The 17,351-nt window shown below is 38.8% G+C and overlaps 1 protein-coding gene across 3 annotated transcripts in view; it reads right to left on the bottom strand.

Annotated features, from left to right (window-relative positions):
• The window catches only part of efl1 (elongation factor like GTPase 1), a 158,847-nt gene that overhangs the window by 125,737 nt on the left and 15,759 nt on the right, over window positions 1-17,351 (bottom strand). For all 3 annotated transcript variants that reach the window (XM_036586612.1, XM_036586614.1, XM_036586613.1), the window contains 4 exons: window positions 15,090-15,169; window positions 14,277-14,413; window positions 10,423-10,545; window positions 6,334-6,433 (listed from right to left, as the gene is read on the bottom strand). In XM_036586612.1, coding sequence (XP_036442505.1) covers window positions 6,334-6,433; window positions 10,423-10,545; window positions 14,277-14,413; window positions 15,090-15,169 — 440 coding nt within the window. The remainder of the gene's footprint in view (window positions 1-6,333; window positions 6,434-10,422; window positions 10,546-14,276; window positions 14,414-15,089; window positions 15,170-17,351) is intronic.

The following is a 17,351-nucleotide window of genomic DNA, read 5'->3' as shown; positions in this document are numbered from 1 at the left end:
CAGTTTGCCGAAGACCCTTTCGTGCTCCAGCATGACTGAGCCCCTGTGCACAAACTAAGCTCCATGACGAATTTGGTGTGGAGGAACTCCACAGCCTGCACAGAGCCCTGACCTCAACCCCACCGGACACCTTTGGGATGAACTGGAACAGCGACTGTGAGCCTTCTTGCTTATTTGACTGAATGGGCACAAATTCCTACAGACGCACTCCAAAATCTTGTGGAAAGCTTCCCAGAGGAGTAAAGGATGTTATAGCTGCAAAGTGAGGGGTAAACTAATGAGTTGTCCATGAGTAAATGTTTTAGAACAGGATGCCCAACAAGCTCATACAGATATGATGGTCCATACAGTTTTGGCCACATGTATGTGATGTACATGAGAATGTCTGTGTATACACACAAACACCCATTCACACAAAGAGCAAGAGGAAATTCTCGATAGATCTGCACTGGGGGAGAAAGACGGCACCATCTGCAGTTGTCTGTGTTTGTGTGAGTGAACGCGGCGACCCCTCAGCCTGAAGGAAACAAAGAAAGCATGCAGCTCATCTTGGGTCAAATGGGGTGTGAGTCTACTGCACTGCAGCTGACCTTACACAGAGCGCCATCTAGTGCATACTAGTGATGTAACTGAATACATTATTCAGAATGAAGAGATAATGCATTCTGAACAGATACAAATTCAGATACAAACTAGTGACGCTGCTCCAGAGCCTCCCGTTCTATTGGTTAATGCTTTTCTACGGAGATTATACAAGCTGCCTGGGCCACATTTGGCCAGCAATGGGTGCACCTTAAAGTGGCTAAATTAGAAAGGAAACAAGATAGACAGATATAAGATAATCCATTTGCACAAGGAAGAGGAAAGTCAAATGAGTTCAAAGATGATTAAAAACTACAGAAAAAATGGAAATGAAACATTCTATAAAATGCACATACATCCAGTCTATAGATGTCTGGAGAACAATGGGGAAATCAATTTCCTCTTACCTAATACTGATGCATTCAATCCAGCCAACCAGGGCCTTCTAAAGCAGCTGTGACAGACGGCAGTTGAAACTAGGCTCTACACGAAGGTAGATCTCCAGGATCAGGGTTATAGACCACTGCTATGAAGCGCTTTATCCAACAAATCAAACAGAAGTTCACGCTCACTCTTAGTCACAGTGCAAATACACGTGTTCCCTAAAATTGTATGATATACTGTTATCTATAAACATGATCTCTATAAATTCAAGCTTCATGATGGCTGTTGGTACGTTTTATTTTTTATTTTTATTTTTTTTTAGCAGTGTGAGGATTTTGTACTAGTACTTTTTAGCTCAAATAGCACAAAACCTTAAGTAGAACCAAACATGTCTTAGCTGATCAACTTCATTTGAAGTAAGGGGAGGATTATGTGAATGCTATTTTTCACAGAGTCATCACTTTGAGGCAGCAAAAGTATAGCTGGTGTCACCAGAATCAGCAGCAGAAGTTTTAGTTTGAGAGAATGAGGAGAGAACGCTTACAATTAAACATAATTTAGGTTGGATAGAGCACGGAGTTCAAACAAAAGAGCAAAGGCAAACACAAAACAAGCAGGTCTCCGCCAATACGATCAATGCTTGTGCAGTCACTATAGACATTTTTCTCAATGGATGATAGAGTAAGCAGTGACTCAATGAGGAATGACAGTGAGGGTTGAAGCAATGGGGGATGACACAGCGAAAAAAGATGCAGTGAAAAACAATGCAGTGAAGGTTGACGTAGTGAAGAATAATGTAGTGAAAAACATCACGGAAAAATGACAGTGAGAGGTGATGCAGTGCGAAATGACAGTGAGGAGTGATGCAAGGAAGAATAATGTAGTAAAAAATTTCGTAGTGGGAGTGATGCGGGTAAAAATGATGCAGTGAAAACGGCTAAGCGAGAGGTGATGCAGTGAACAATGATGCAATGAAAGATGACAGCAGGGTGTGACATGTTGCCAAATGATGTAGTGAGGAATGACACAGTGTGGAGTGAAGGAGTGACAGCGAGGGCATAATACAGTGAAGAACGACCCAGTGAAGCACAATGATGCAAAGGATAATGCAGTGAGAGAGCACAGCATGCAATGCCCCGGTGAGGGATAACACACTGGTGAGGGACGACGCAGCTAGAGATGATGCACTGTAGAATGTTGCAACAAGGGCTGACGCACTGGCAAGAGATGGCGCTACATGGGATGATGGCCCAAGGGAGGATTCACTGAGAATATCACAAATGAGGGATGACGCACTGCAGAATGTCAACACGAAAGATGACACTGCAAGGGATGATGCACTGCAGAATGACGACGCGAGGAATGATGCCATGAAGGATAATGCACATAAGAATGTTGCAACAAGGGCTGATGCACTGGCGAGGGATGACGCCACGAGGGAGGATTCACTGAGAATGCCACAAGCAAAGTATGTTACACTGCAACATGACGTAGCGAGAGATGACACACTCTAGAATTTTGACGCGAAAAATTACACTGCAAGGGATGACGCACGGCAGAATGTCGGCGCAAGGGATGACATCGCGAGGAACGATGCACTGCAGAATGTTGCAACGAGGGTTCAATTGAATGCCACAGCGAGAATGGCACACTGCATGTGGTATTAGGGGAATGACCCTCTGCAGAACGTCACAGCGAGGAATGATGGCGCAAGGGATGACACACTGCAGAATGTTACAGTGAGGGGAAACGCCACAAGGGATGATGAAATGCAGAATGTCACTGCAAGGGGATGACGCAGCAAGGGATGGCACAGTACGGAATGTTACAGTGAGGGATGATGCAGCAAAGGAAGGTGCAGCGAGGGATGAAGCAGAATGGAATGAGGCACAAAGGGATTATGCAGTGAGGGACTACCCAGTACGAAATGCTGCCATGACAGATGACGAAGTGAGGGACTACCCAGTACGAAATGCTGCCATGACAGATGACGAAGTGAGGAACTTCTGGACCTAAAACTACCCAGCCTGGGTTAATTATGAACTTTCTGGACTCAAAATTGGACAGCCTGAGCTAATTCCTAACAATTAAATTTGTGAAAAGAACAGAAACTCTCAAAGCCCTTTAGCGTCTTTCTCACCAGCTCGTTCGTCTACCTGAAGCTAACACCAATTTAAAATCCTGTTTTAAAACCCTGAGTTAAAAATACCTCATGCACTGTAGAAAGCTCATTTTGTCTTTTTTTATGGTTAAAACACACAAGAAGGAACCCACAACGCCAAAGGTTATAGCTTACTGACTCACATTACAAAGAACGCCTCAGACACTTCACTGCTAAAGCCTGAGGAAATATAAAACAAAGCACAAACACAGCACACAGTCACCGAGACATGCCAATACAGCATCAGGGAAGACCCACACACACACACAGAACAGAGGGAAGGGAGGGTCTCAGGCTGTTGGAGGTCAAGCATGGTTTGGCATGAACAGAGATGTTGAGATCACACTCAGAGTGGGCACTGAAACACATTCTCATTTCAGTGGCTCAGAAACACACGTGTGTTCACATTCACACTAATAAATAGAGAACAGTGCAATATTATACCACAGTTAGTTGGGCAAGCTGACATTTTAACGTTTTCAGGGATAAGAGATTCAGTAAACTACGTACTTGATACTGCCTTCATTTGCTTTCATATCCAAATACCCAGTTACCTCTGGAAAATGGTGTAATCCAGTTGTGTGCAGAGTTAAATTTTGCCAATCGTGTTGTTTGCTGATAATATGTTGTAGTGCAAGGAGTCATTCAAAATGTCTGTAAAGCAGGAGTATGAGATGTAGTGAGTAATAAACTTCATTCCCTTGTGAAAAATAGTTTCTGTGGGTTGATTTGGACATTTTGTAGTTTATAGGTCTTGTCTTAGGAAAACCAGAGCACTGTCATTTATAGAAAACAGTAACTAGGCTGTCATGAAAAATCCACACGAGTGGAAAGGCCACTCACTCATCTGCAACGAGGGATGTGTATGTATACAACAGTAGTTTTACTTATAATACAAGAAAAAGCACACACATATAGGTAACTCCGGCTTCATGACATGACTCCAACTTCTCACTGAGGAGTAAGAGTAAATATAATAATAATAATAATAATAATAATAATAATAATAACAACAACAACAACAATAATAATAATAATAATAACAACAATAATAATAATAATGATGATAATACTACTACTACTACTAATAATAATAATAGCTTAAGAATAAAATGACTGAGGAAATGTGTTTACTTTTAACACACACACACACACCATCACAGAACACCTCACTGCAGAAATGCCTGAAACATTTCTTAAATCTTATCAGTAGCATTTATATTATACTAATATTAATACTTATTTACATAACTTGAAAAACTGCACTGCAAACACACTGAAACAATTGCTGTCATAGCAAGTAACATTACATGCTATTCCTTGGAATCCTGGTCAATCTGGCATCCCTGAGAAGGTTGTTAAGAATGTTTGAATGTGTCAGTGATGAACAGCATCTTTTAGCTGAACTGAAAACAGCTTTTTGGTCAACTCTCATCAGTAAGCAACAAGATTCTGACCAAGTTTTTTAAGTCGCTAACAAATGAGCTAACGTGCTCAGCTGTATTTGTCTTATTGGATGGCTCACTAGCCAGTTTCTTATTCATATTTTCCACTTCAGCTTAAATGGTGCAGGCACATGCTGTATCATTTAAGGTGGAACAGAAAATTTGAATAACAAGGTGAATGGGCTAACCAACTTCAGCCTCATCATTATCGCCTCAAATTAGAACTCTAAGGAGCCTTAACAGTCCGACCTCTGACTACTGCCAAGATATCACCATGGCTTGACAGGAAAGGACTGTTTCAGAGACATAATAAAAGCCTAATCATAAATTGCTGTTTTTGTGCAAACAGAGAAAACTGATATGATGCCACTGCTTGCTACCGGTGATAGCCGCTGCTGGACTGACAAAGTAGCGCATGTTTTCACAAAAACAAAAAACGAACGGACCAACTGCCCCTTGAATTGATAGATGATTCGAAATCCCTTCTTTGCAATTACACTCATATGCCATTTGGTCAGAAATGCTTACCATACAGGTCCACAACACAAATTTTCCTGCAAAACTGATCGGCCCCTCTCTATCAATCAGTGGAAAGGGCCCACCATGGGACCACTACTGACCAGACATTATTTAGGCGGTGGTCCATTTTTTATCACAGCAGCATCACTGACATGGTAGTGCTTGTAGTGCCAGGTGTTTTTTAGATAGGATTTTTTCATAGCTTAAACCTCCTCATGAAAAAAATACTACCAGCATCAAAACTACAAGGCTGAAGTCAGCTTTTTATGCAGCAGCTTCTTGTTCAAATTTTCCTGTTCCACCTCAAATAGTGGCTGTTACTACTGTAATGCCTCAGGCACCAGAATGTAACTACTGCACCATAAAAAGAGGAATGGGAAAATCTAAACAAGAAGCTGGTGAACAGGAAGCCAAATTCTGCCTCGTATTAAAACTACAGATAGGATAGTCTGACAGTCTAAATGTCTTTATCAGAAAATACTACCAGCATTAAAAGAAACCAGAGTTGTAAAGAAATCAGAGCTATGCTAACAGGTAGCTAGAGCTAGCAGAATCTGTGTGCTTCGCTTGTGCTTTTCACGCTAGTTCTCTGCAAGTAAAGTGAACGTAGCAGAGACCTTTGACTCTTTTAAGGATCTTGGGGAAACCCTCCGCATCACAGTATCTAGTATCCAGCCAGATTAGTATCTAAATTGCACTCGAAGCATGGATAGAAAGAGAAAACCTGCGATCAGCGGTGCTAAAAAGGTAAGCCAGGCTTTGCTGGCTGACATTGAAAAATGTGCTGAGACAGCAGGCTTATTTAAGCAGTATGCAGGTGATGAGTGGCGAAAAGGCAGAAACATCGAAGAGGAGGAATGAACAGGGAGCAGGTGCTTTGTCATGCTTGTGCTGTGAACTAGCTGAGTAAACTAGCTGAATTAACTAACTAAAATGTTTCTGTTAACCTTGGGGATTCAGTGCTATATTTTAAATAATTCAGACAATAAAAGGAGGCTATCAAGTCAAATTTGGAGTCAGGTGATTAGACTGTTTTTTTTTTTTTTTCGACAAACATTGATCGATGTTGTGTTAGTTCAAATTTGTTATATCAAATTAAGGCCGCTTGACAGCAAATTCCCGGGCTGCTTTTTGTTGTGTGGTACTGGTACGAGTGTATCAGACACAGTGCCTGCATACATAAGTGTTAAGTAGAAGTCATAAGCAGACAGGTACTAACACATAAGCTAATGACTGACTCACCTCTGTCTGTTCTGAGGGAGGGCCTTGGAGTCCACAGCGAACATCTTTGACACAAATACTATGACTGGAGCTGTTTCTTCACTCGCGCACTCCAAGAACGCTGTGGACACAGAAACGACAGGGGGAGTTAAACAACTCTGAGACAGTTCTTAGCAACAATCATACACTTACTATGTGCTTTTACGAGTGTATAAGTGTAAGGTCAATGCCTAAAGAACACTGAACAAGCACAGGTCACAAAGAAGACATATTTAGACCAATTATAGAGTTTTTAATAAGACTGTTAGATATGACAATATGTATTGTTATCATGATAGATTATCTCACCATACAACACGCAGATTGTGAGCAGATTGTATATCGTCAGTATTGTTGAACACTGGCCAACTGCATGTTTCATTATAAAGAGATGAAAATTAGCCCAGCTTAATTGGATTTAGTGCCTAATATTGAATAAAAATCATTGTATTCACAGTTTTTGACATTAAATTTTTAAAATTTAGCACTTTTTTTTAGCACTTTTTTCCCTGATCAGATGCCTGCAAAATAAATATTGTGACATCGTGTATCGTGAAGGTTTACTTCTGTATCGCGATGTTATATTTTTGCCATATCATCTACCTCTAGTCTGCAAACAACAATATAATAACTGCATAAACTGCACAGTAATAAGTAGCTGATTGTACGGCAGGCAATCATGTCATCATTTATGTATGTATTTATGTATGTATTTATGTTCTATCAATTGTCTGCCTCTTCCTGCTGTTCCTTACCTAAGCTGTTATTTATTGTTGCGCATAACATTTAGCTTTAATATGAGACTGTTTAGCTGTTTCAGCTTGTTTGGGACTCTGTACTGTATCTTACATTTTACCCACTCTTGCTTATATACACATTTCAGACAGTGGCTGTAAAGGAGGAAGATATTTTAAAATGACACTCAGACCAACATGGAAAAATGAAACCATTAATACATCTGCTGTAAACATGTTGTAAACATCCTAAACAATTGCTGTGGTGCTCTTTAGAGTGTAATTTTCCAGTTTAATGACAAACAAAAAACAAAAACCTTCTGATGATGTATCTGATGAAAAACACAAAAATTATACACGTCTGTCAAACCAAGGCTTAGTGATACATTTCTGCACTATAGAGTATTACATAATATGGCAAATAACATCTTAAATGTTAGTTTAGGGCCAAAACACCTCTTTTAACTTTTTAAAGTAAAATTTTCAATTTCCTGAGGCTGCTGAATTTCAGCTTAAACTTGCCAGCTCCTTCTATCATCCTTCAACAAGGCTAGCTACAAAAAAAACCCTTTCACACAGACGAGGCACCAGCACAGTCTTCCAAAATAGCCCTGAATATTTCACAGAAATCTAAGTCTTTATAAAAGGAGAACATGACAGGAGGCCACTGCCGCAGGCCGATGAAGGCCAAGGTCCACAAAGATCAAACGGGTGGAGCGTGTTTATTTATACTGTACAATATATGAGCCGCTCTGAGCCACATGTCAAAGTATTCAGACCCCTGGAGGTTTTCCAGATTTTTTTCTGCATTGCATAACATTTTTCATAACTAAATATATTTGTACAAATCTTATAGGGTAAAAACCGTCAAGCAAAGGCAGAACTGATTTAATGGTTATACCCGGGCTCTGAGAAAATGCTCAACAGCTAATTTCTCTTCACACCTTGTCTTGTTTCAAAACAAAACATGCTCTGTGGAGAACTACTGGCAAAGAACTGAGTATGAAAAAGGCAAAAAAAAAACTGAGCAAAAAAAACATTATTTCCACATCTGCTGTTTTTACCAATGTACAGGAAACTGCCCCAACCAAGGAAAGAGATGGTCTGTTAAAAAAACAAGTTACATTATCAACACAAAACCAATTCTTGGGCTTTAATGTGAGGGTCTTTATCACACTATTTTAAAGGGCCCATATGTAAATCTAAATTTCATCACTTTCTTTTAAACAACAAAGTTTAATGTAGCATGCAAACATTGTTAAAGTTAAAACTGTACTGTTCACTCCTCAATCCATACAATGCATACATGGAAATTAAACTCCAAAAACCTGCTGTGAATTTGTTGTTTTTGTGATGTGACAACGTCCACCTCTTCAGCCTACAGCAGTTTAGCCCTGCTCACTAAATTATAAGGAGTGTTTCAGCTCTGTTTTTCGTCAACCGGACGAGAGGGTCTGGCTCACAATCTCCGTTCTAGTTCATCCCAAAGGTGTTCGATGGGGTAAAGGTCAGGGCTCTGTATGGGTCAGTCAAGTTCTTCCACACCAAACTCACCCAGCCATGCCTTTATGGACCTTGCTTTGTGCACTGGGGCTCAGTCATGCTGGAACAGAAAAGGTTGGAAGCATACAATTGTCTAAAATGTCTTGGTCTGCTGAAGCATTAAGATTTCCCTTCACTGGAACAAAGGGGCTCTAGGTCAACCCCTGAAAAACAACTCCATAGAATTATCCCTCCTCTACCAAACTTTACAGCTGGCACAGTACAGTCAGGCAGATAACGTTCTCCTGGCATTCGTTAAAGCCAGACTCGTCCATCAGACAGACAGATAGAGAAGCGCGATTCGTCACTCCACAAAATACGTTTCCATGGCTCCAGAGTCCAGTGGCAACGTATTTACACCACTCCATCCAACGCTTGGCATTGAGCATTTTGATCTTAGGCTTGTGTGCAGCTGCTCAGCCATGGAAACCCATTTTGTCAAGTTCCTAACGTGCAGTTCTTTTGCTGATGTTGCTTCCAGAGGCAATGTGGAACTCTTTAGTGAGTGACTCAACAGAGGACAAGCACTGTGCGCTGTTGTTGCTCCTAGATGCTTACATTTCACAATAATAGCACTTACAGTTGATGGGGCAGACCTAGCAGGACAGAAATTTCACAAACTGACTTGTGGCAGAGGTGGCATCCTATGACAGTGCCATGTTCAAAGTCACTGAGCTCATCACATATATGACCTATTCTACTGCCAGTGTTTGTCTATCAAGTGCAAGGCTATGTGCTAAATTGTATCCACTTGTTAGCAATGGGTGTGGCTGAAACACCTGAACTCAATAATTAGGAGGGGTGTCCCAATACCTTTGTCCACATAGTGTATCAGACTTAAAGAAAATTTCTGATTTTTCAAAATTTTCTTCATCATTTGATGGTTAAGATATAAACAAAGTTATTCAGACTGGTTTAATGCTCCATTCTAAAGAAATTTACTGAGGCAGAATTGAAAACAGAGGTGGTGATGGGAACGAGATGTCAGACAGATTTAATAACTTTATAAGGTTACTCACATAGGTTATCATATGAAATTGTTAAGAATGCTGCCTGAGATATTGTTTTGTAATAGGTTTTAGAGCTACTTTCAATTGTCAGAAAATAATTGTCTAAATAATCTAGATAATTGTCTAAAATGTCTTTGTGTGCTGTAGCATTAACATCACCCTTCAAACCCTGAAAAACAGCCCCAGCCCATTATCCCTCCTCCACCAAACTTTACTGCTGGCACTGAGCATTCCGGTAGGTAGCGTTCTCCTGGCATCCACCAAACCCAGACCACGTGACAGCATGGTTTACACCACTCTAGCTGTCGCCCCCAGCTCAGTAAGTTTGCACAGTCTACTGTTTCACAGCTGAGCTATTGTTGCTCTTTCATTTCACAACAACAGCACTTACAGTTGACTAGGACACCTTTAGCAAGGCAAAAGTTTCATGAACGGACTTGTGGCAACCAATAGTGCCACATTTAAAGTCACTGAGCTCTCCAATAGAACTGATTCTACTGCTAATGTTTGTATATTGAGATTGCATAGCTTTGTGTCTGGCTTTATACACCTGTTAGCAATGGATGTGGCTAAAACACCTGAACTCAATTATTAGAGGCTTTTGGCCACATTGTGTAGTTAACTGTTACTACATTTATATACGCCTCACATTCTGGACCCCTCAAGTCTGAGTCTGCATTCCAGCATTTATCTGTTCGTTTCAATGTTACGAAATCACAAAAACATGGCAAAAATATAAAGGATGTTATTTCCCTTTCACAAAACAAGACTGTTCCCCATCTCACCTTGTTTGAGTTGTTGTGTTTTATCAGGCAGTGAGTCGAACCTGCGTGTGCCGACACTCATCAGCCTCTCCACCCTCTCAGCACTGATTTCAGATGGAGATGGCAGTTTCTCGCACACCATCGCTTAGCAGAGTTAAGGCAAAAACTCAAACATGGAATAATTCACGCTCTGAATGGTGTGACAACATTACAGAATTAAAACTGTCAGGAAGATTTCATACAAAACAGGATGTTCCCTTAATCACCTAGTAGTGCTAAGTTAACAGAACAGGACTTGCTTTGAAGATGTTATGTTACTACAGGCAACAATAATATATAGAACCATGTCCACTTAAAAACACATGTAGATGTTTATATGGTTCTTTGCCTGGTTCTTCTCAAAGACTAAGAACCTGTTGTATAAGTTTCTTTAAAGAGCTTTTCAAAAATGGTTCTATATGGCACCATAAAGGGTTCCACTAAGATCAACCTTTTTGCTAATATTCAGAACCCTTTCTGGTACTACATACACTCATAAAAAAGATGATTCTTCAAGGGTTCTTTAGTAAAGAAAACGGTTCTATATAGAACCATGAACATTCACCCTTTGCATGATTAAGTGTTCTTCAGATTGATAGAGAATTGAAAATGGTTCTATATAGCACCCACAAGGGCTCTTCTATCGTTAGAGTATCAAGCTTGTAACAATACAAGAACCCTTTGGGTGCTATATAGAACTCGTTTCAAAAAGGTTTTTTATAGAACCATCTGTAGCACATCCATGCAGATTTTGCTTCAATCTGAAGAACCCTTTCATGATGCAAAGAACGCTTTAATCATGCAAAGGGTGAATGTTCATGGTTCTATATAGAACCATTTTCTTTACTAAAGAACCCTTAAAGAACCATCTTTTTTAAGAGTGTAGTGTACAATCTCAAAATGAAGATATTTTATGATCTGGACTTGTGGTTTAAAGAGGAATTCCACTGATTTTTCTCACAAAATATTACATGAAATGGTTATGAATACACTTCCCGATGTCTGAGATGCAAGTTTTGAGAAGTTTTGGCCTAAAACGTATTTTTAAATTGATTCATGGTGGGGAGGTACATGCAGAGTGTTCTAAGGAATGACTCTGCTTACACCTTCAACACTGAATTGAGCAGAAATTGAAAATTTGGTCAAATTTGGTTTAGTCATTTAATCATTTTGAACTGGTGAAGCTGGATGAGGAGCCAAACATCAAGACACAAAAACAAAACAATCTTCTTTACCACAAGCCCATAAAATCAAACATTCTTCTATAACCACATGAAATCCCCTCAAACTAAAACTCTCTGAATGACAGGCTGGTGTACACCACACTATTGACATACGCACTATAAATAGTAGTTGTGCAGCTATGAATGGATCTGAGGGATTGATTAGTTAGAGAAACCGGTCGTTGGGGAGAGCAGCAGTCTATGGAACACCTGGTGGAACTGCAATTATTAGCTGTTTCTCTCTCTTCAGACTTGCAGTGATTGAGTTTCTTAATTATAATGGGCTTGAACGGCGCCTCCCTCTCTCAGCTGCTGGAGTCGAGTCAGGTGATGAGGAGGTGGGGGGTGATGTTTCTAAGTATGGAGTAGAAACCACAGGACGTTTTTCATAATGGAAACTAACCCTTCTACACACAAAACAGAGATACTAAAATAATGCCACGTAGGAAGCAGGGGTGGTATGAAGAACAGAATATGAGATATCAAATCAGGAATAGTTAGACAGTTTTAACTCTGCAGTGTTGCCCAAAAATTTTTTTACAATTTTACACTAATGCCCACCCACCTTAGCCAAAGCCTCAAGACATATTTCGTCCCCTTGGAATTATAAGGTTCTATCTGACATTTTTGTCAAAATTGAGTTATTCACATATTTATATTCTGTGACAACTTCTTAACATCATGTGAGGTGTTTAAGTTATGTGTATTTTTGGACTCTTTATCTAGAAAACAAAAAGGTTCTATCAACAAAATCACACTTTAACTTAGTTCTATAAGGTCCTATTTGTGATCCAACCAGCACTTTGAATACACACAAGGACCAATCAGAATCTGCTTCTTCGTCATGTCCCCGCTCCGCTCAGAGATTGCAGGAAAAGTTTATAAAACTTTATGAAACATGAAAACATGGCTGAAACTCTGCCTGTCCTCTTACTTTAGAAAGTCTTATTGTCTTAAATGTTATAAACATTAAGCCTTAAAGGTAATTAAATAGTAAACATTTGAATTTATCCATCTTGTCTTTTTCTTCTTTTTTCCAAAATTTTGGTGCATTAGTCACATTTCTGATATAAAACAAAACCTCAAGACCTTTTCCCCAAAAACTCATTTACAAATCTGATAAGATTTTGATATTGCATATTTAGAATACTATTAGAGTGGCTTTCATGTTCAAGTATGAAAGAGACATGTTCCACGCATCAGTTTTGTTATTTGGGATGAAAAATCTTTGAAGCTCAATATTTCAAAACTGTTCAGAATGCAGACAGAACCTTATAACTCCAAGGGGACGACATGGTGTCTAGTTTTGGATTTGAGCTATGAGGCTAATATAACTACTAAGAAACAGTAGCATTTACCCCACCAATCAGCACTGTGCTGGCTGCATAAATCATCACACACTTACCTCAAACTGTGTGGAGTTATTCAGAAATCTCTAATTGATTACATGGTTTCCAACAATGTATGTCATTTTGTTACCTATGAACATTGATTAACCATGTAAAATCTCAGGCTTATTATATTCTAAGGTGTAGCATTCAGTAACTACAGGGACTTCAATGCTAACTGGTTACAGAAGTGCGTAATAAAACTTTGGACGCACCAATGGACGATGGCCTTTTAAGGGGTTAAAGTATGGCATATAGCTACAAATTGTAGTAGCAGCAAACCTGAGTATTGGTCAGGATTTTGTTTAATTTAAAGATTTTCTGGACTTGTGGTTTAATTTTGAGATCTGATGGTTTTGAACTGATAAAGTAACAAGTCCTGCAAGTGCAGAAAATGAAATGTCTTCAATATAAAACTACAAATCCAGATGCTTTAATTCTTTCAAAGCAGTAGTGCTGTCTTGGTCACTCGGTTTAAGGTGGACATCTGAGGTTATTGGAAACTGAACTTATTTTTTCTATCATTCCTGAATATCAACAACACCTTTAAACAAAATAAAACATTCCTTTCTCTGCATCTTTAAATAATATCTGTGCGGTTAAGTATCTAATTGATCTTTCCATGATGGCATAACTGGGTATTATTTTCAAAAATTCAAACATCTCCTAAAGGCAGAGCAGAATGTTATTATTACTATGTTTCCATTAATCCAATAAAAATGGATGTGTGTTGTTTGGTTTATGTTCAGTGATTTTGAATGAGCTTTAGAGAAGAAGAGACTTGCTAACGTATGAACAATTAATATTATTTTTAGGCTATTTATTACTTTATGATATATTTTTCAAAATTTATTATAAAATAATACTGCTTGTTCATATATATAATGTATAAGGAATGATAATGAATGTACAATGAACTACAAAATGTTTCAGTATTCTCTGTTTATGTTTTCATTTTTATATTGTGAAAAATCAGTTGTGACTCTGACTCGACTACTTAAAAGTCTAAGTCTTGACTTGGACACAACTCTGATGGTGTTGACTACAGCACTCCAGATTAGTGATCTGGATGACTGAACAGCTACACAGACACAATGTACCTTTAAAATGCTTTCTCTGTAGTGTAACTGCAGTCTAACCATGGACTGACACCACAAGGCTCAGGCTGAGAACATCTTCAGTGGTATTATCATCATATAATGACCACATCTGGTGAAAAGGATACACAGCACTGCTTGCGAGACTGGCAGCCACTGGCTGCAGATGGCGCTCAGGAGCACTTTGGGGTCCGAGTGTCGTAGGTCACGTGCCATCACTTTTAAGCCCAAAGACGCCACCATCTTCTCCACTTTTTCTTTGTCTCTGGAAATATCAAAAGAAGTGGCAGTTACTAATCCACAGACTCAAGCCTTTTCTTACTTTCTGTAACCTTTAGCAGTATCATGTTTAGTCGTATGCGAAAAAATCTCAGGTCAAATAACATGTTTTGTTGATTTTCTACATGAAAATAAGTGGACACATCCTCTACAGAGAACACAATTAAATGCCATTGTCTTGCTGAGTTTAACATATTGTGAAAAAAAAAAACAAAAAACAAAATATAAAATGTGTTATGAGTGTATTGAAATGAGCAGAGCTGAAATGATTCTGAAAGTCAAATAAAACCAAGAACATTAATATTAAAATTAATATTCAGAATGATGTTCTAATATTAATATCCAGAACGTTTTGGTTTTGAAAAATGGTAATCAAATCTCAAGGCAGATAACTTCACAAATATAGAAACCAACCAAATATTATCCATCATTTAATTACTTATGGGTCTACCTAAAACACTTTAAAACACATTCATATTGAATAAACAACTAAAACACAGCTTTTGGTGTCTACTTTATAATATTTACATCTGCACTGTACATTAGTACTGCACATAAAATCACAAAAATGATTAACATTAACAAGTGATCTCCAACTTTTGAACAGTTGTGTACAAAAATATCAAGTCATGAATATCATGCGTGTGTTTCAAACTAATTACCTTCTAGTGACCACAGCATCATATAAACTCCAGATATTATCCAGGACCAGCTGGACAAACAGAGGCTTCTTTCCTTTTGACTGGAAGGAGAAAAGATCAGCAGATATAGGATGTAATAATTGTGAATTACAGTGTCTGTGTCTTACATTTATGTATCTTTACTGAATTATACTGCAACTGTATTATATTAATGTAGCATTAATGGATTACAGCATAACCATAGTACATTAATGTGTCATTACTGAATTACATTATTAGTGTAACTGAATCAGATTAATGCAACATTAATGAATTTCAGCGTAACCGTATTACATTAATGTACAATTACTGAATTAGTGTAGCTGAATAAGATTAATGTAGCATTACTGAATTACAGTGTAACTGAATTAGATTAATTTAACATTACTGAATTACAGTGTAACCATCTCTCACTGATGTAACATTACTGAATTAATGTAACCCTATTAATGTAACATTACTGAATTACAGTGTAACTAAATTACATTGACGCAACATTACGGAATTATAGTGTAACTGTGTTACATTATTGTAAAATTACTGAATTACAATATGAGTGCATTACATTAAAGTAACATTATTATATCACAATGTAACAAAGCTGACAATGACTATAATGAAATACAAGTGGATTTTATATGATGTTTAATTTTTTAAAAAAGCATTCAATGATGGTCTTTAATGCTGACACAGTCATTCTGACAGACAGTAATACACTACAGGAAGTTTAGGGGGCGATACTGATTCTACTGTTTCCTTTTAAAAGCGCTCTTTAATGTTCATATGATCCACAAAGTCATTTTGACAGACTGTAATACACTACAGGAAGTGTAGGGGGCGATATGGCTTCTACTGTTTCATTTAAAAAGTGCTCTATAATGTTCATATGACCCACACAGTCTTAAAAAGTGCTTTGATTGTTTTGTTGCACCATAAAAGAAGAAATGACTCTCGCACAGACAGAACTTTGATGACATCAACAGCAAAGAGTAAGAGACTGAAGACGACATAATAAATTAGGTGATTAATTTAATAATATTTGACAAGTTAGTTAATTTTATAAATATCCACAAGCAACACTGTAACTTAACCTACTATTCCAAAACAACAGTCAGCTAAAATTTCAAGTCAGAGATCAGCATTCTGTGTATGGACTCTTACTGTAGCTACGCAGTTGGTTAATGTGCACAGGAGCTTTCTAGCATGGCCTTACATGACGGAATGAGGTCAGCTTCCAACAAACGTCCCACTTACTCCCCTCATCTGAGTATGAAATGACTTAAAAGGCTGCACTGGGCCGTGAGCGGTGTTAGCCCACAGAATCAATGTTTTTGACTAGAGGTCATATCTCCCGTCTGCATAATGATGGAGCTCATCTCTGTAAAACGACATCTGGCCGGCAGAGCAGAATGATCGGACTGATTGATCGGTCTGGGAGAAATGACAACTGACTGTCTCCCTCATCATGCGGATCGATGGCAAGCTCTGAAACCCCCGAGCCCAGTGATCTGTGTGCACTCAATCGTGTATTTTGCATTAAAGGGCCCATATTCAACTTTTTTTATTCTCTGCAGTTGACTTAACGTTTGTGTGCTTTATTGTGCCAAAAACTGGTGTAATTCATTTTTCACTGTCATTTTCCAACCTCTTTTTATTGCTTAGAATTAATTAGGCTGTTTTGTTTCTGTGCCTACAAAACTGATATGTGAATAAGCACTGTTCTGATTGGCTGCCCTGTACTGAGCATTTTTCAAACAGCTGTCTAGGCTGGAAGATGGATGTGGGAAAAAACAAACTTCAGTCGCTCCTTTCGAATGTGTGGATCCTTTGGAAGGCTGCAATGATCCATTTGATTCCTGACAGCCAGGAACCACACAACATTTATTTGTTTTGCTGAACCTTCCACTCCAATAACTGCTTCAAACTACAAACTGTCTGCAGGAACAACACTCTGCATCACTTTAACAGAGCTAAGCTGTTGAAGACTGAATGGGAGGGGCTAAAGCACTGAAGCCTGAATGGGTGGGGCCAAAAGGCTGTACTCTGAATAGGCGGGGCTAAACTGCTGCAGGCCGAATAGGCAGGGTCAATTATCTGCGAGTGGAACAGATGGAGCTAAAGTGCTGTAGGCTGAAAGAGTGGGACTAACTGCTGGAGACTAAATGGGCGGGGCTTACCACTGGAGACCTAATGGATGGGGATTACCGTTGAATGCTGAATAGTCGGTGCTTGCCGCTGAAGGCT

The sequence above is a fragment of the Colossoma macropomum genome, unplaced genomic scaffold, assembly GCF_904425465.1.
Source record: "Colossoma macropomum unplaced genomic scaffold, Colossoma_macropomum, whole genome shotgun sequence".
Lineage (NCBI taxonomy): Eukaryota > Metazoa > Chordata > Actinopteri > Characiformes > Serrasalmidae > Colossoma > Colossoma macropomum.
Note: the sequence above shows the minus strand (reverse complement) of the source record. Positions and strands in the feature narration are given on the sequence as shown.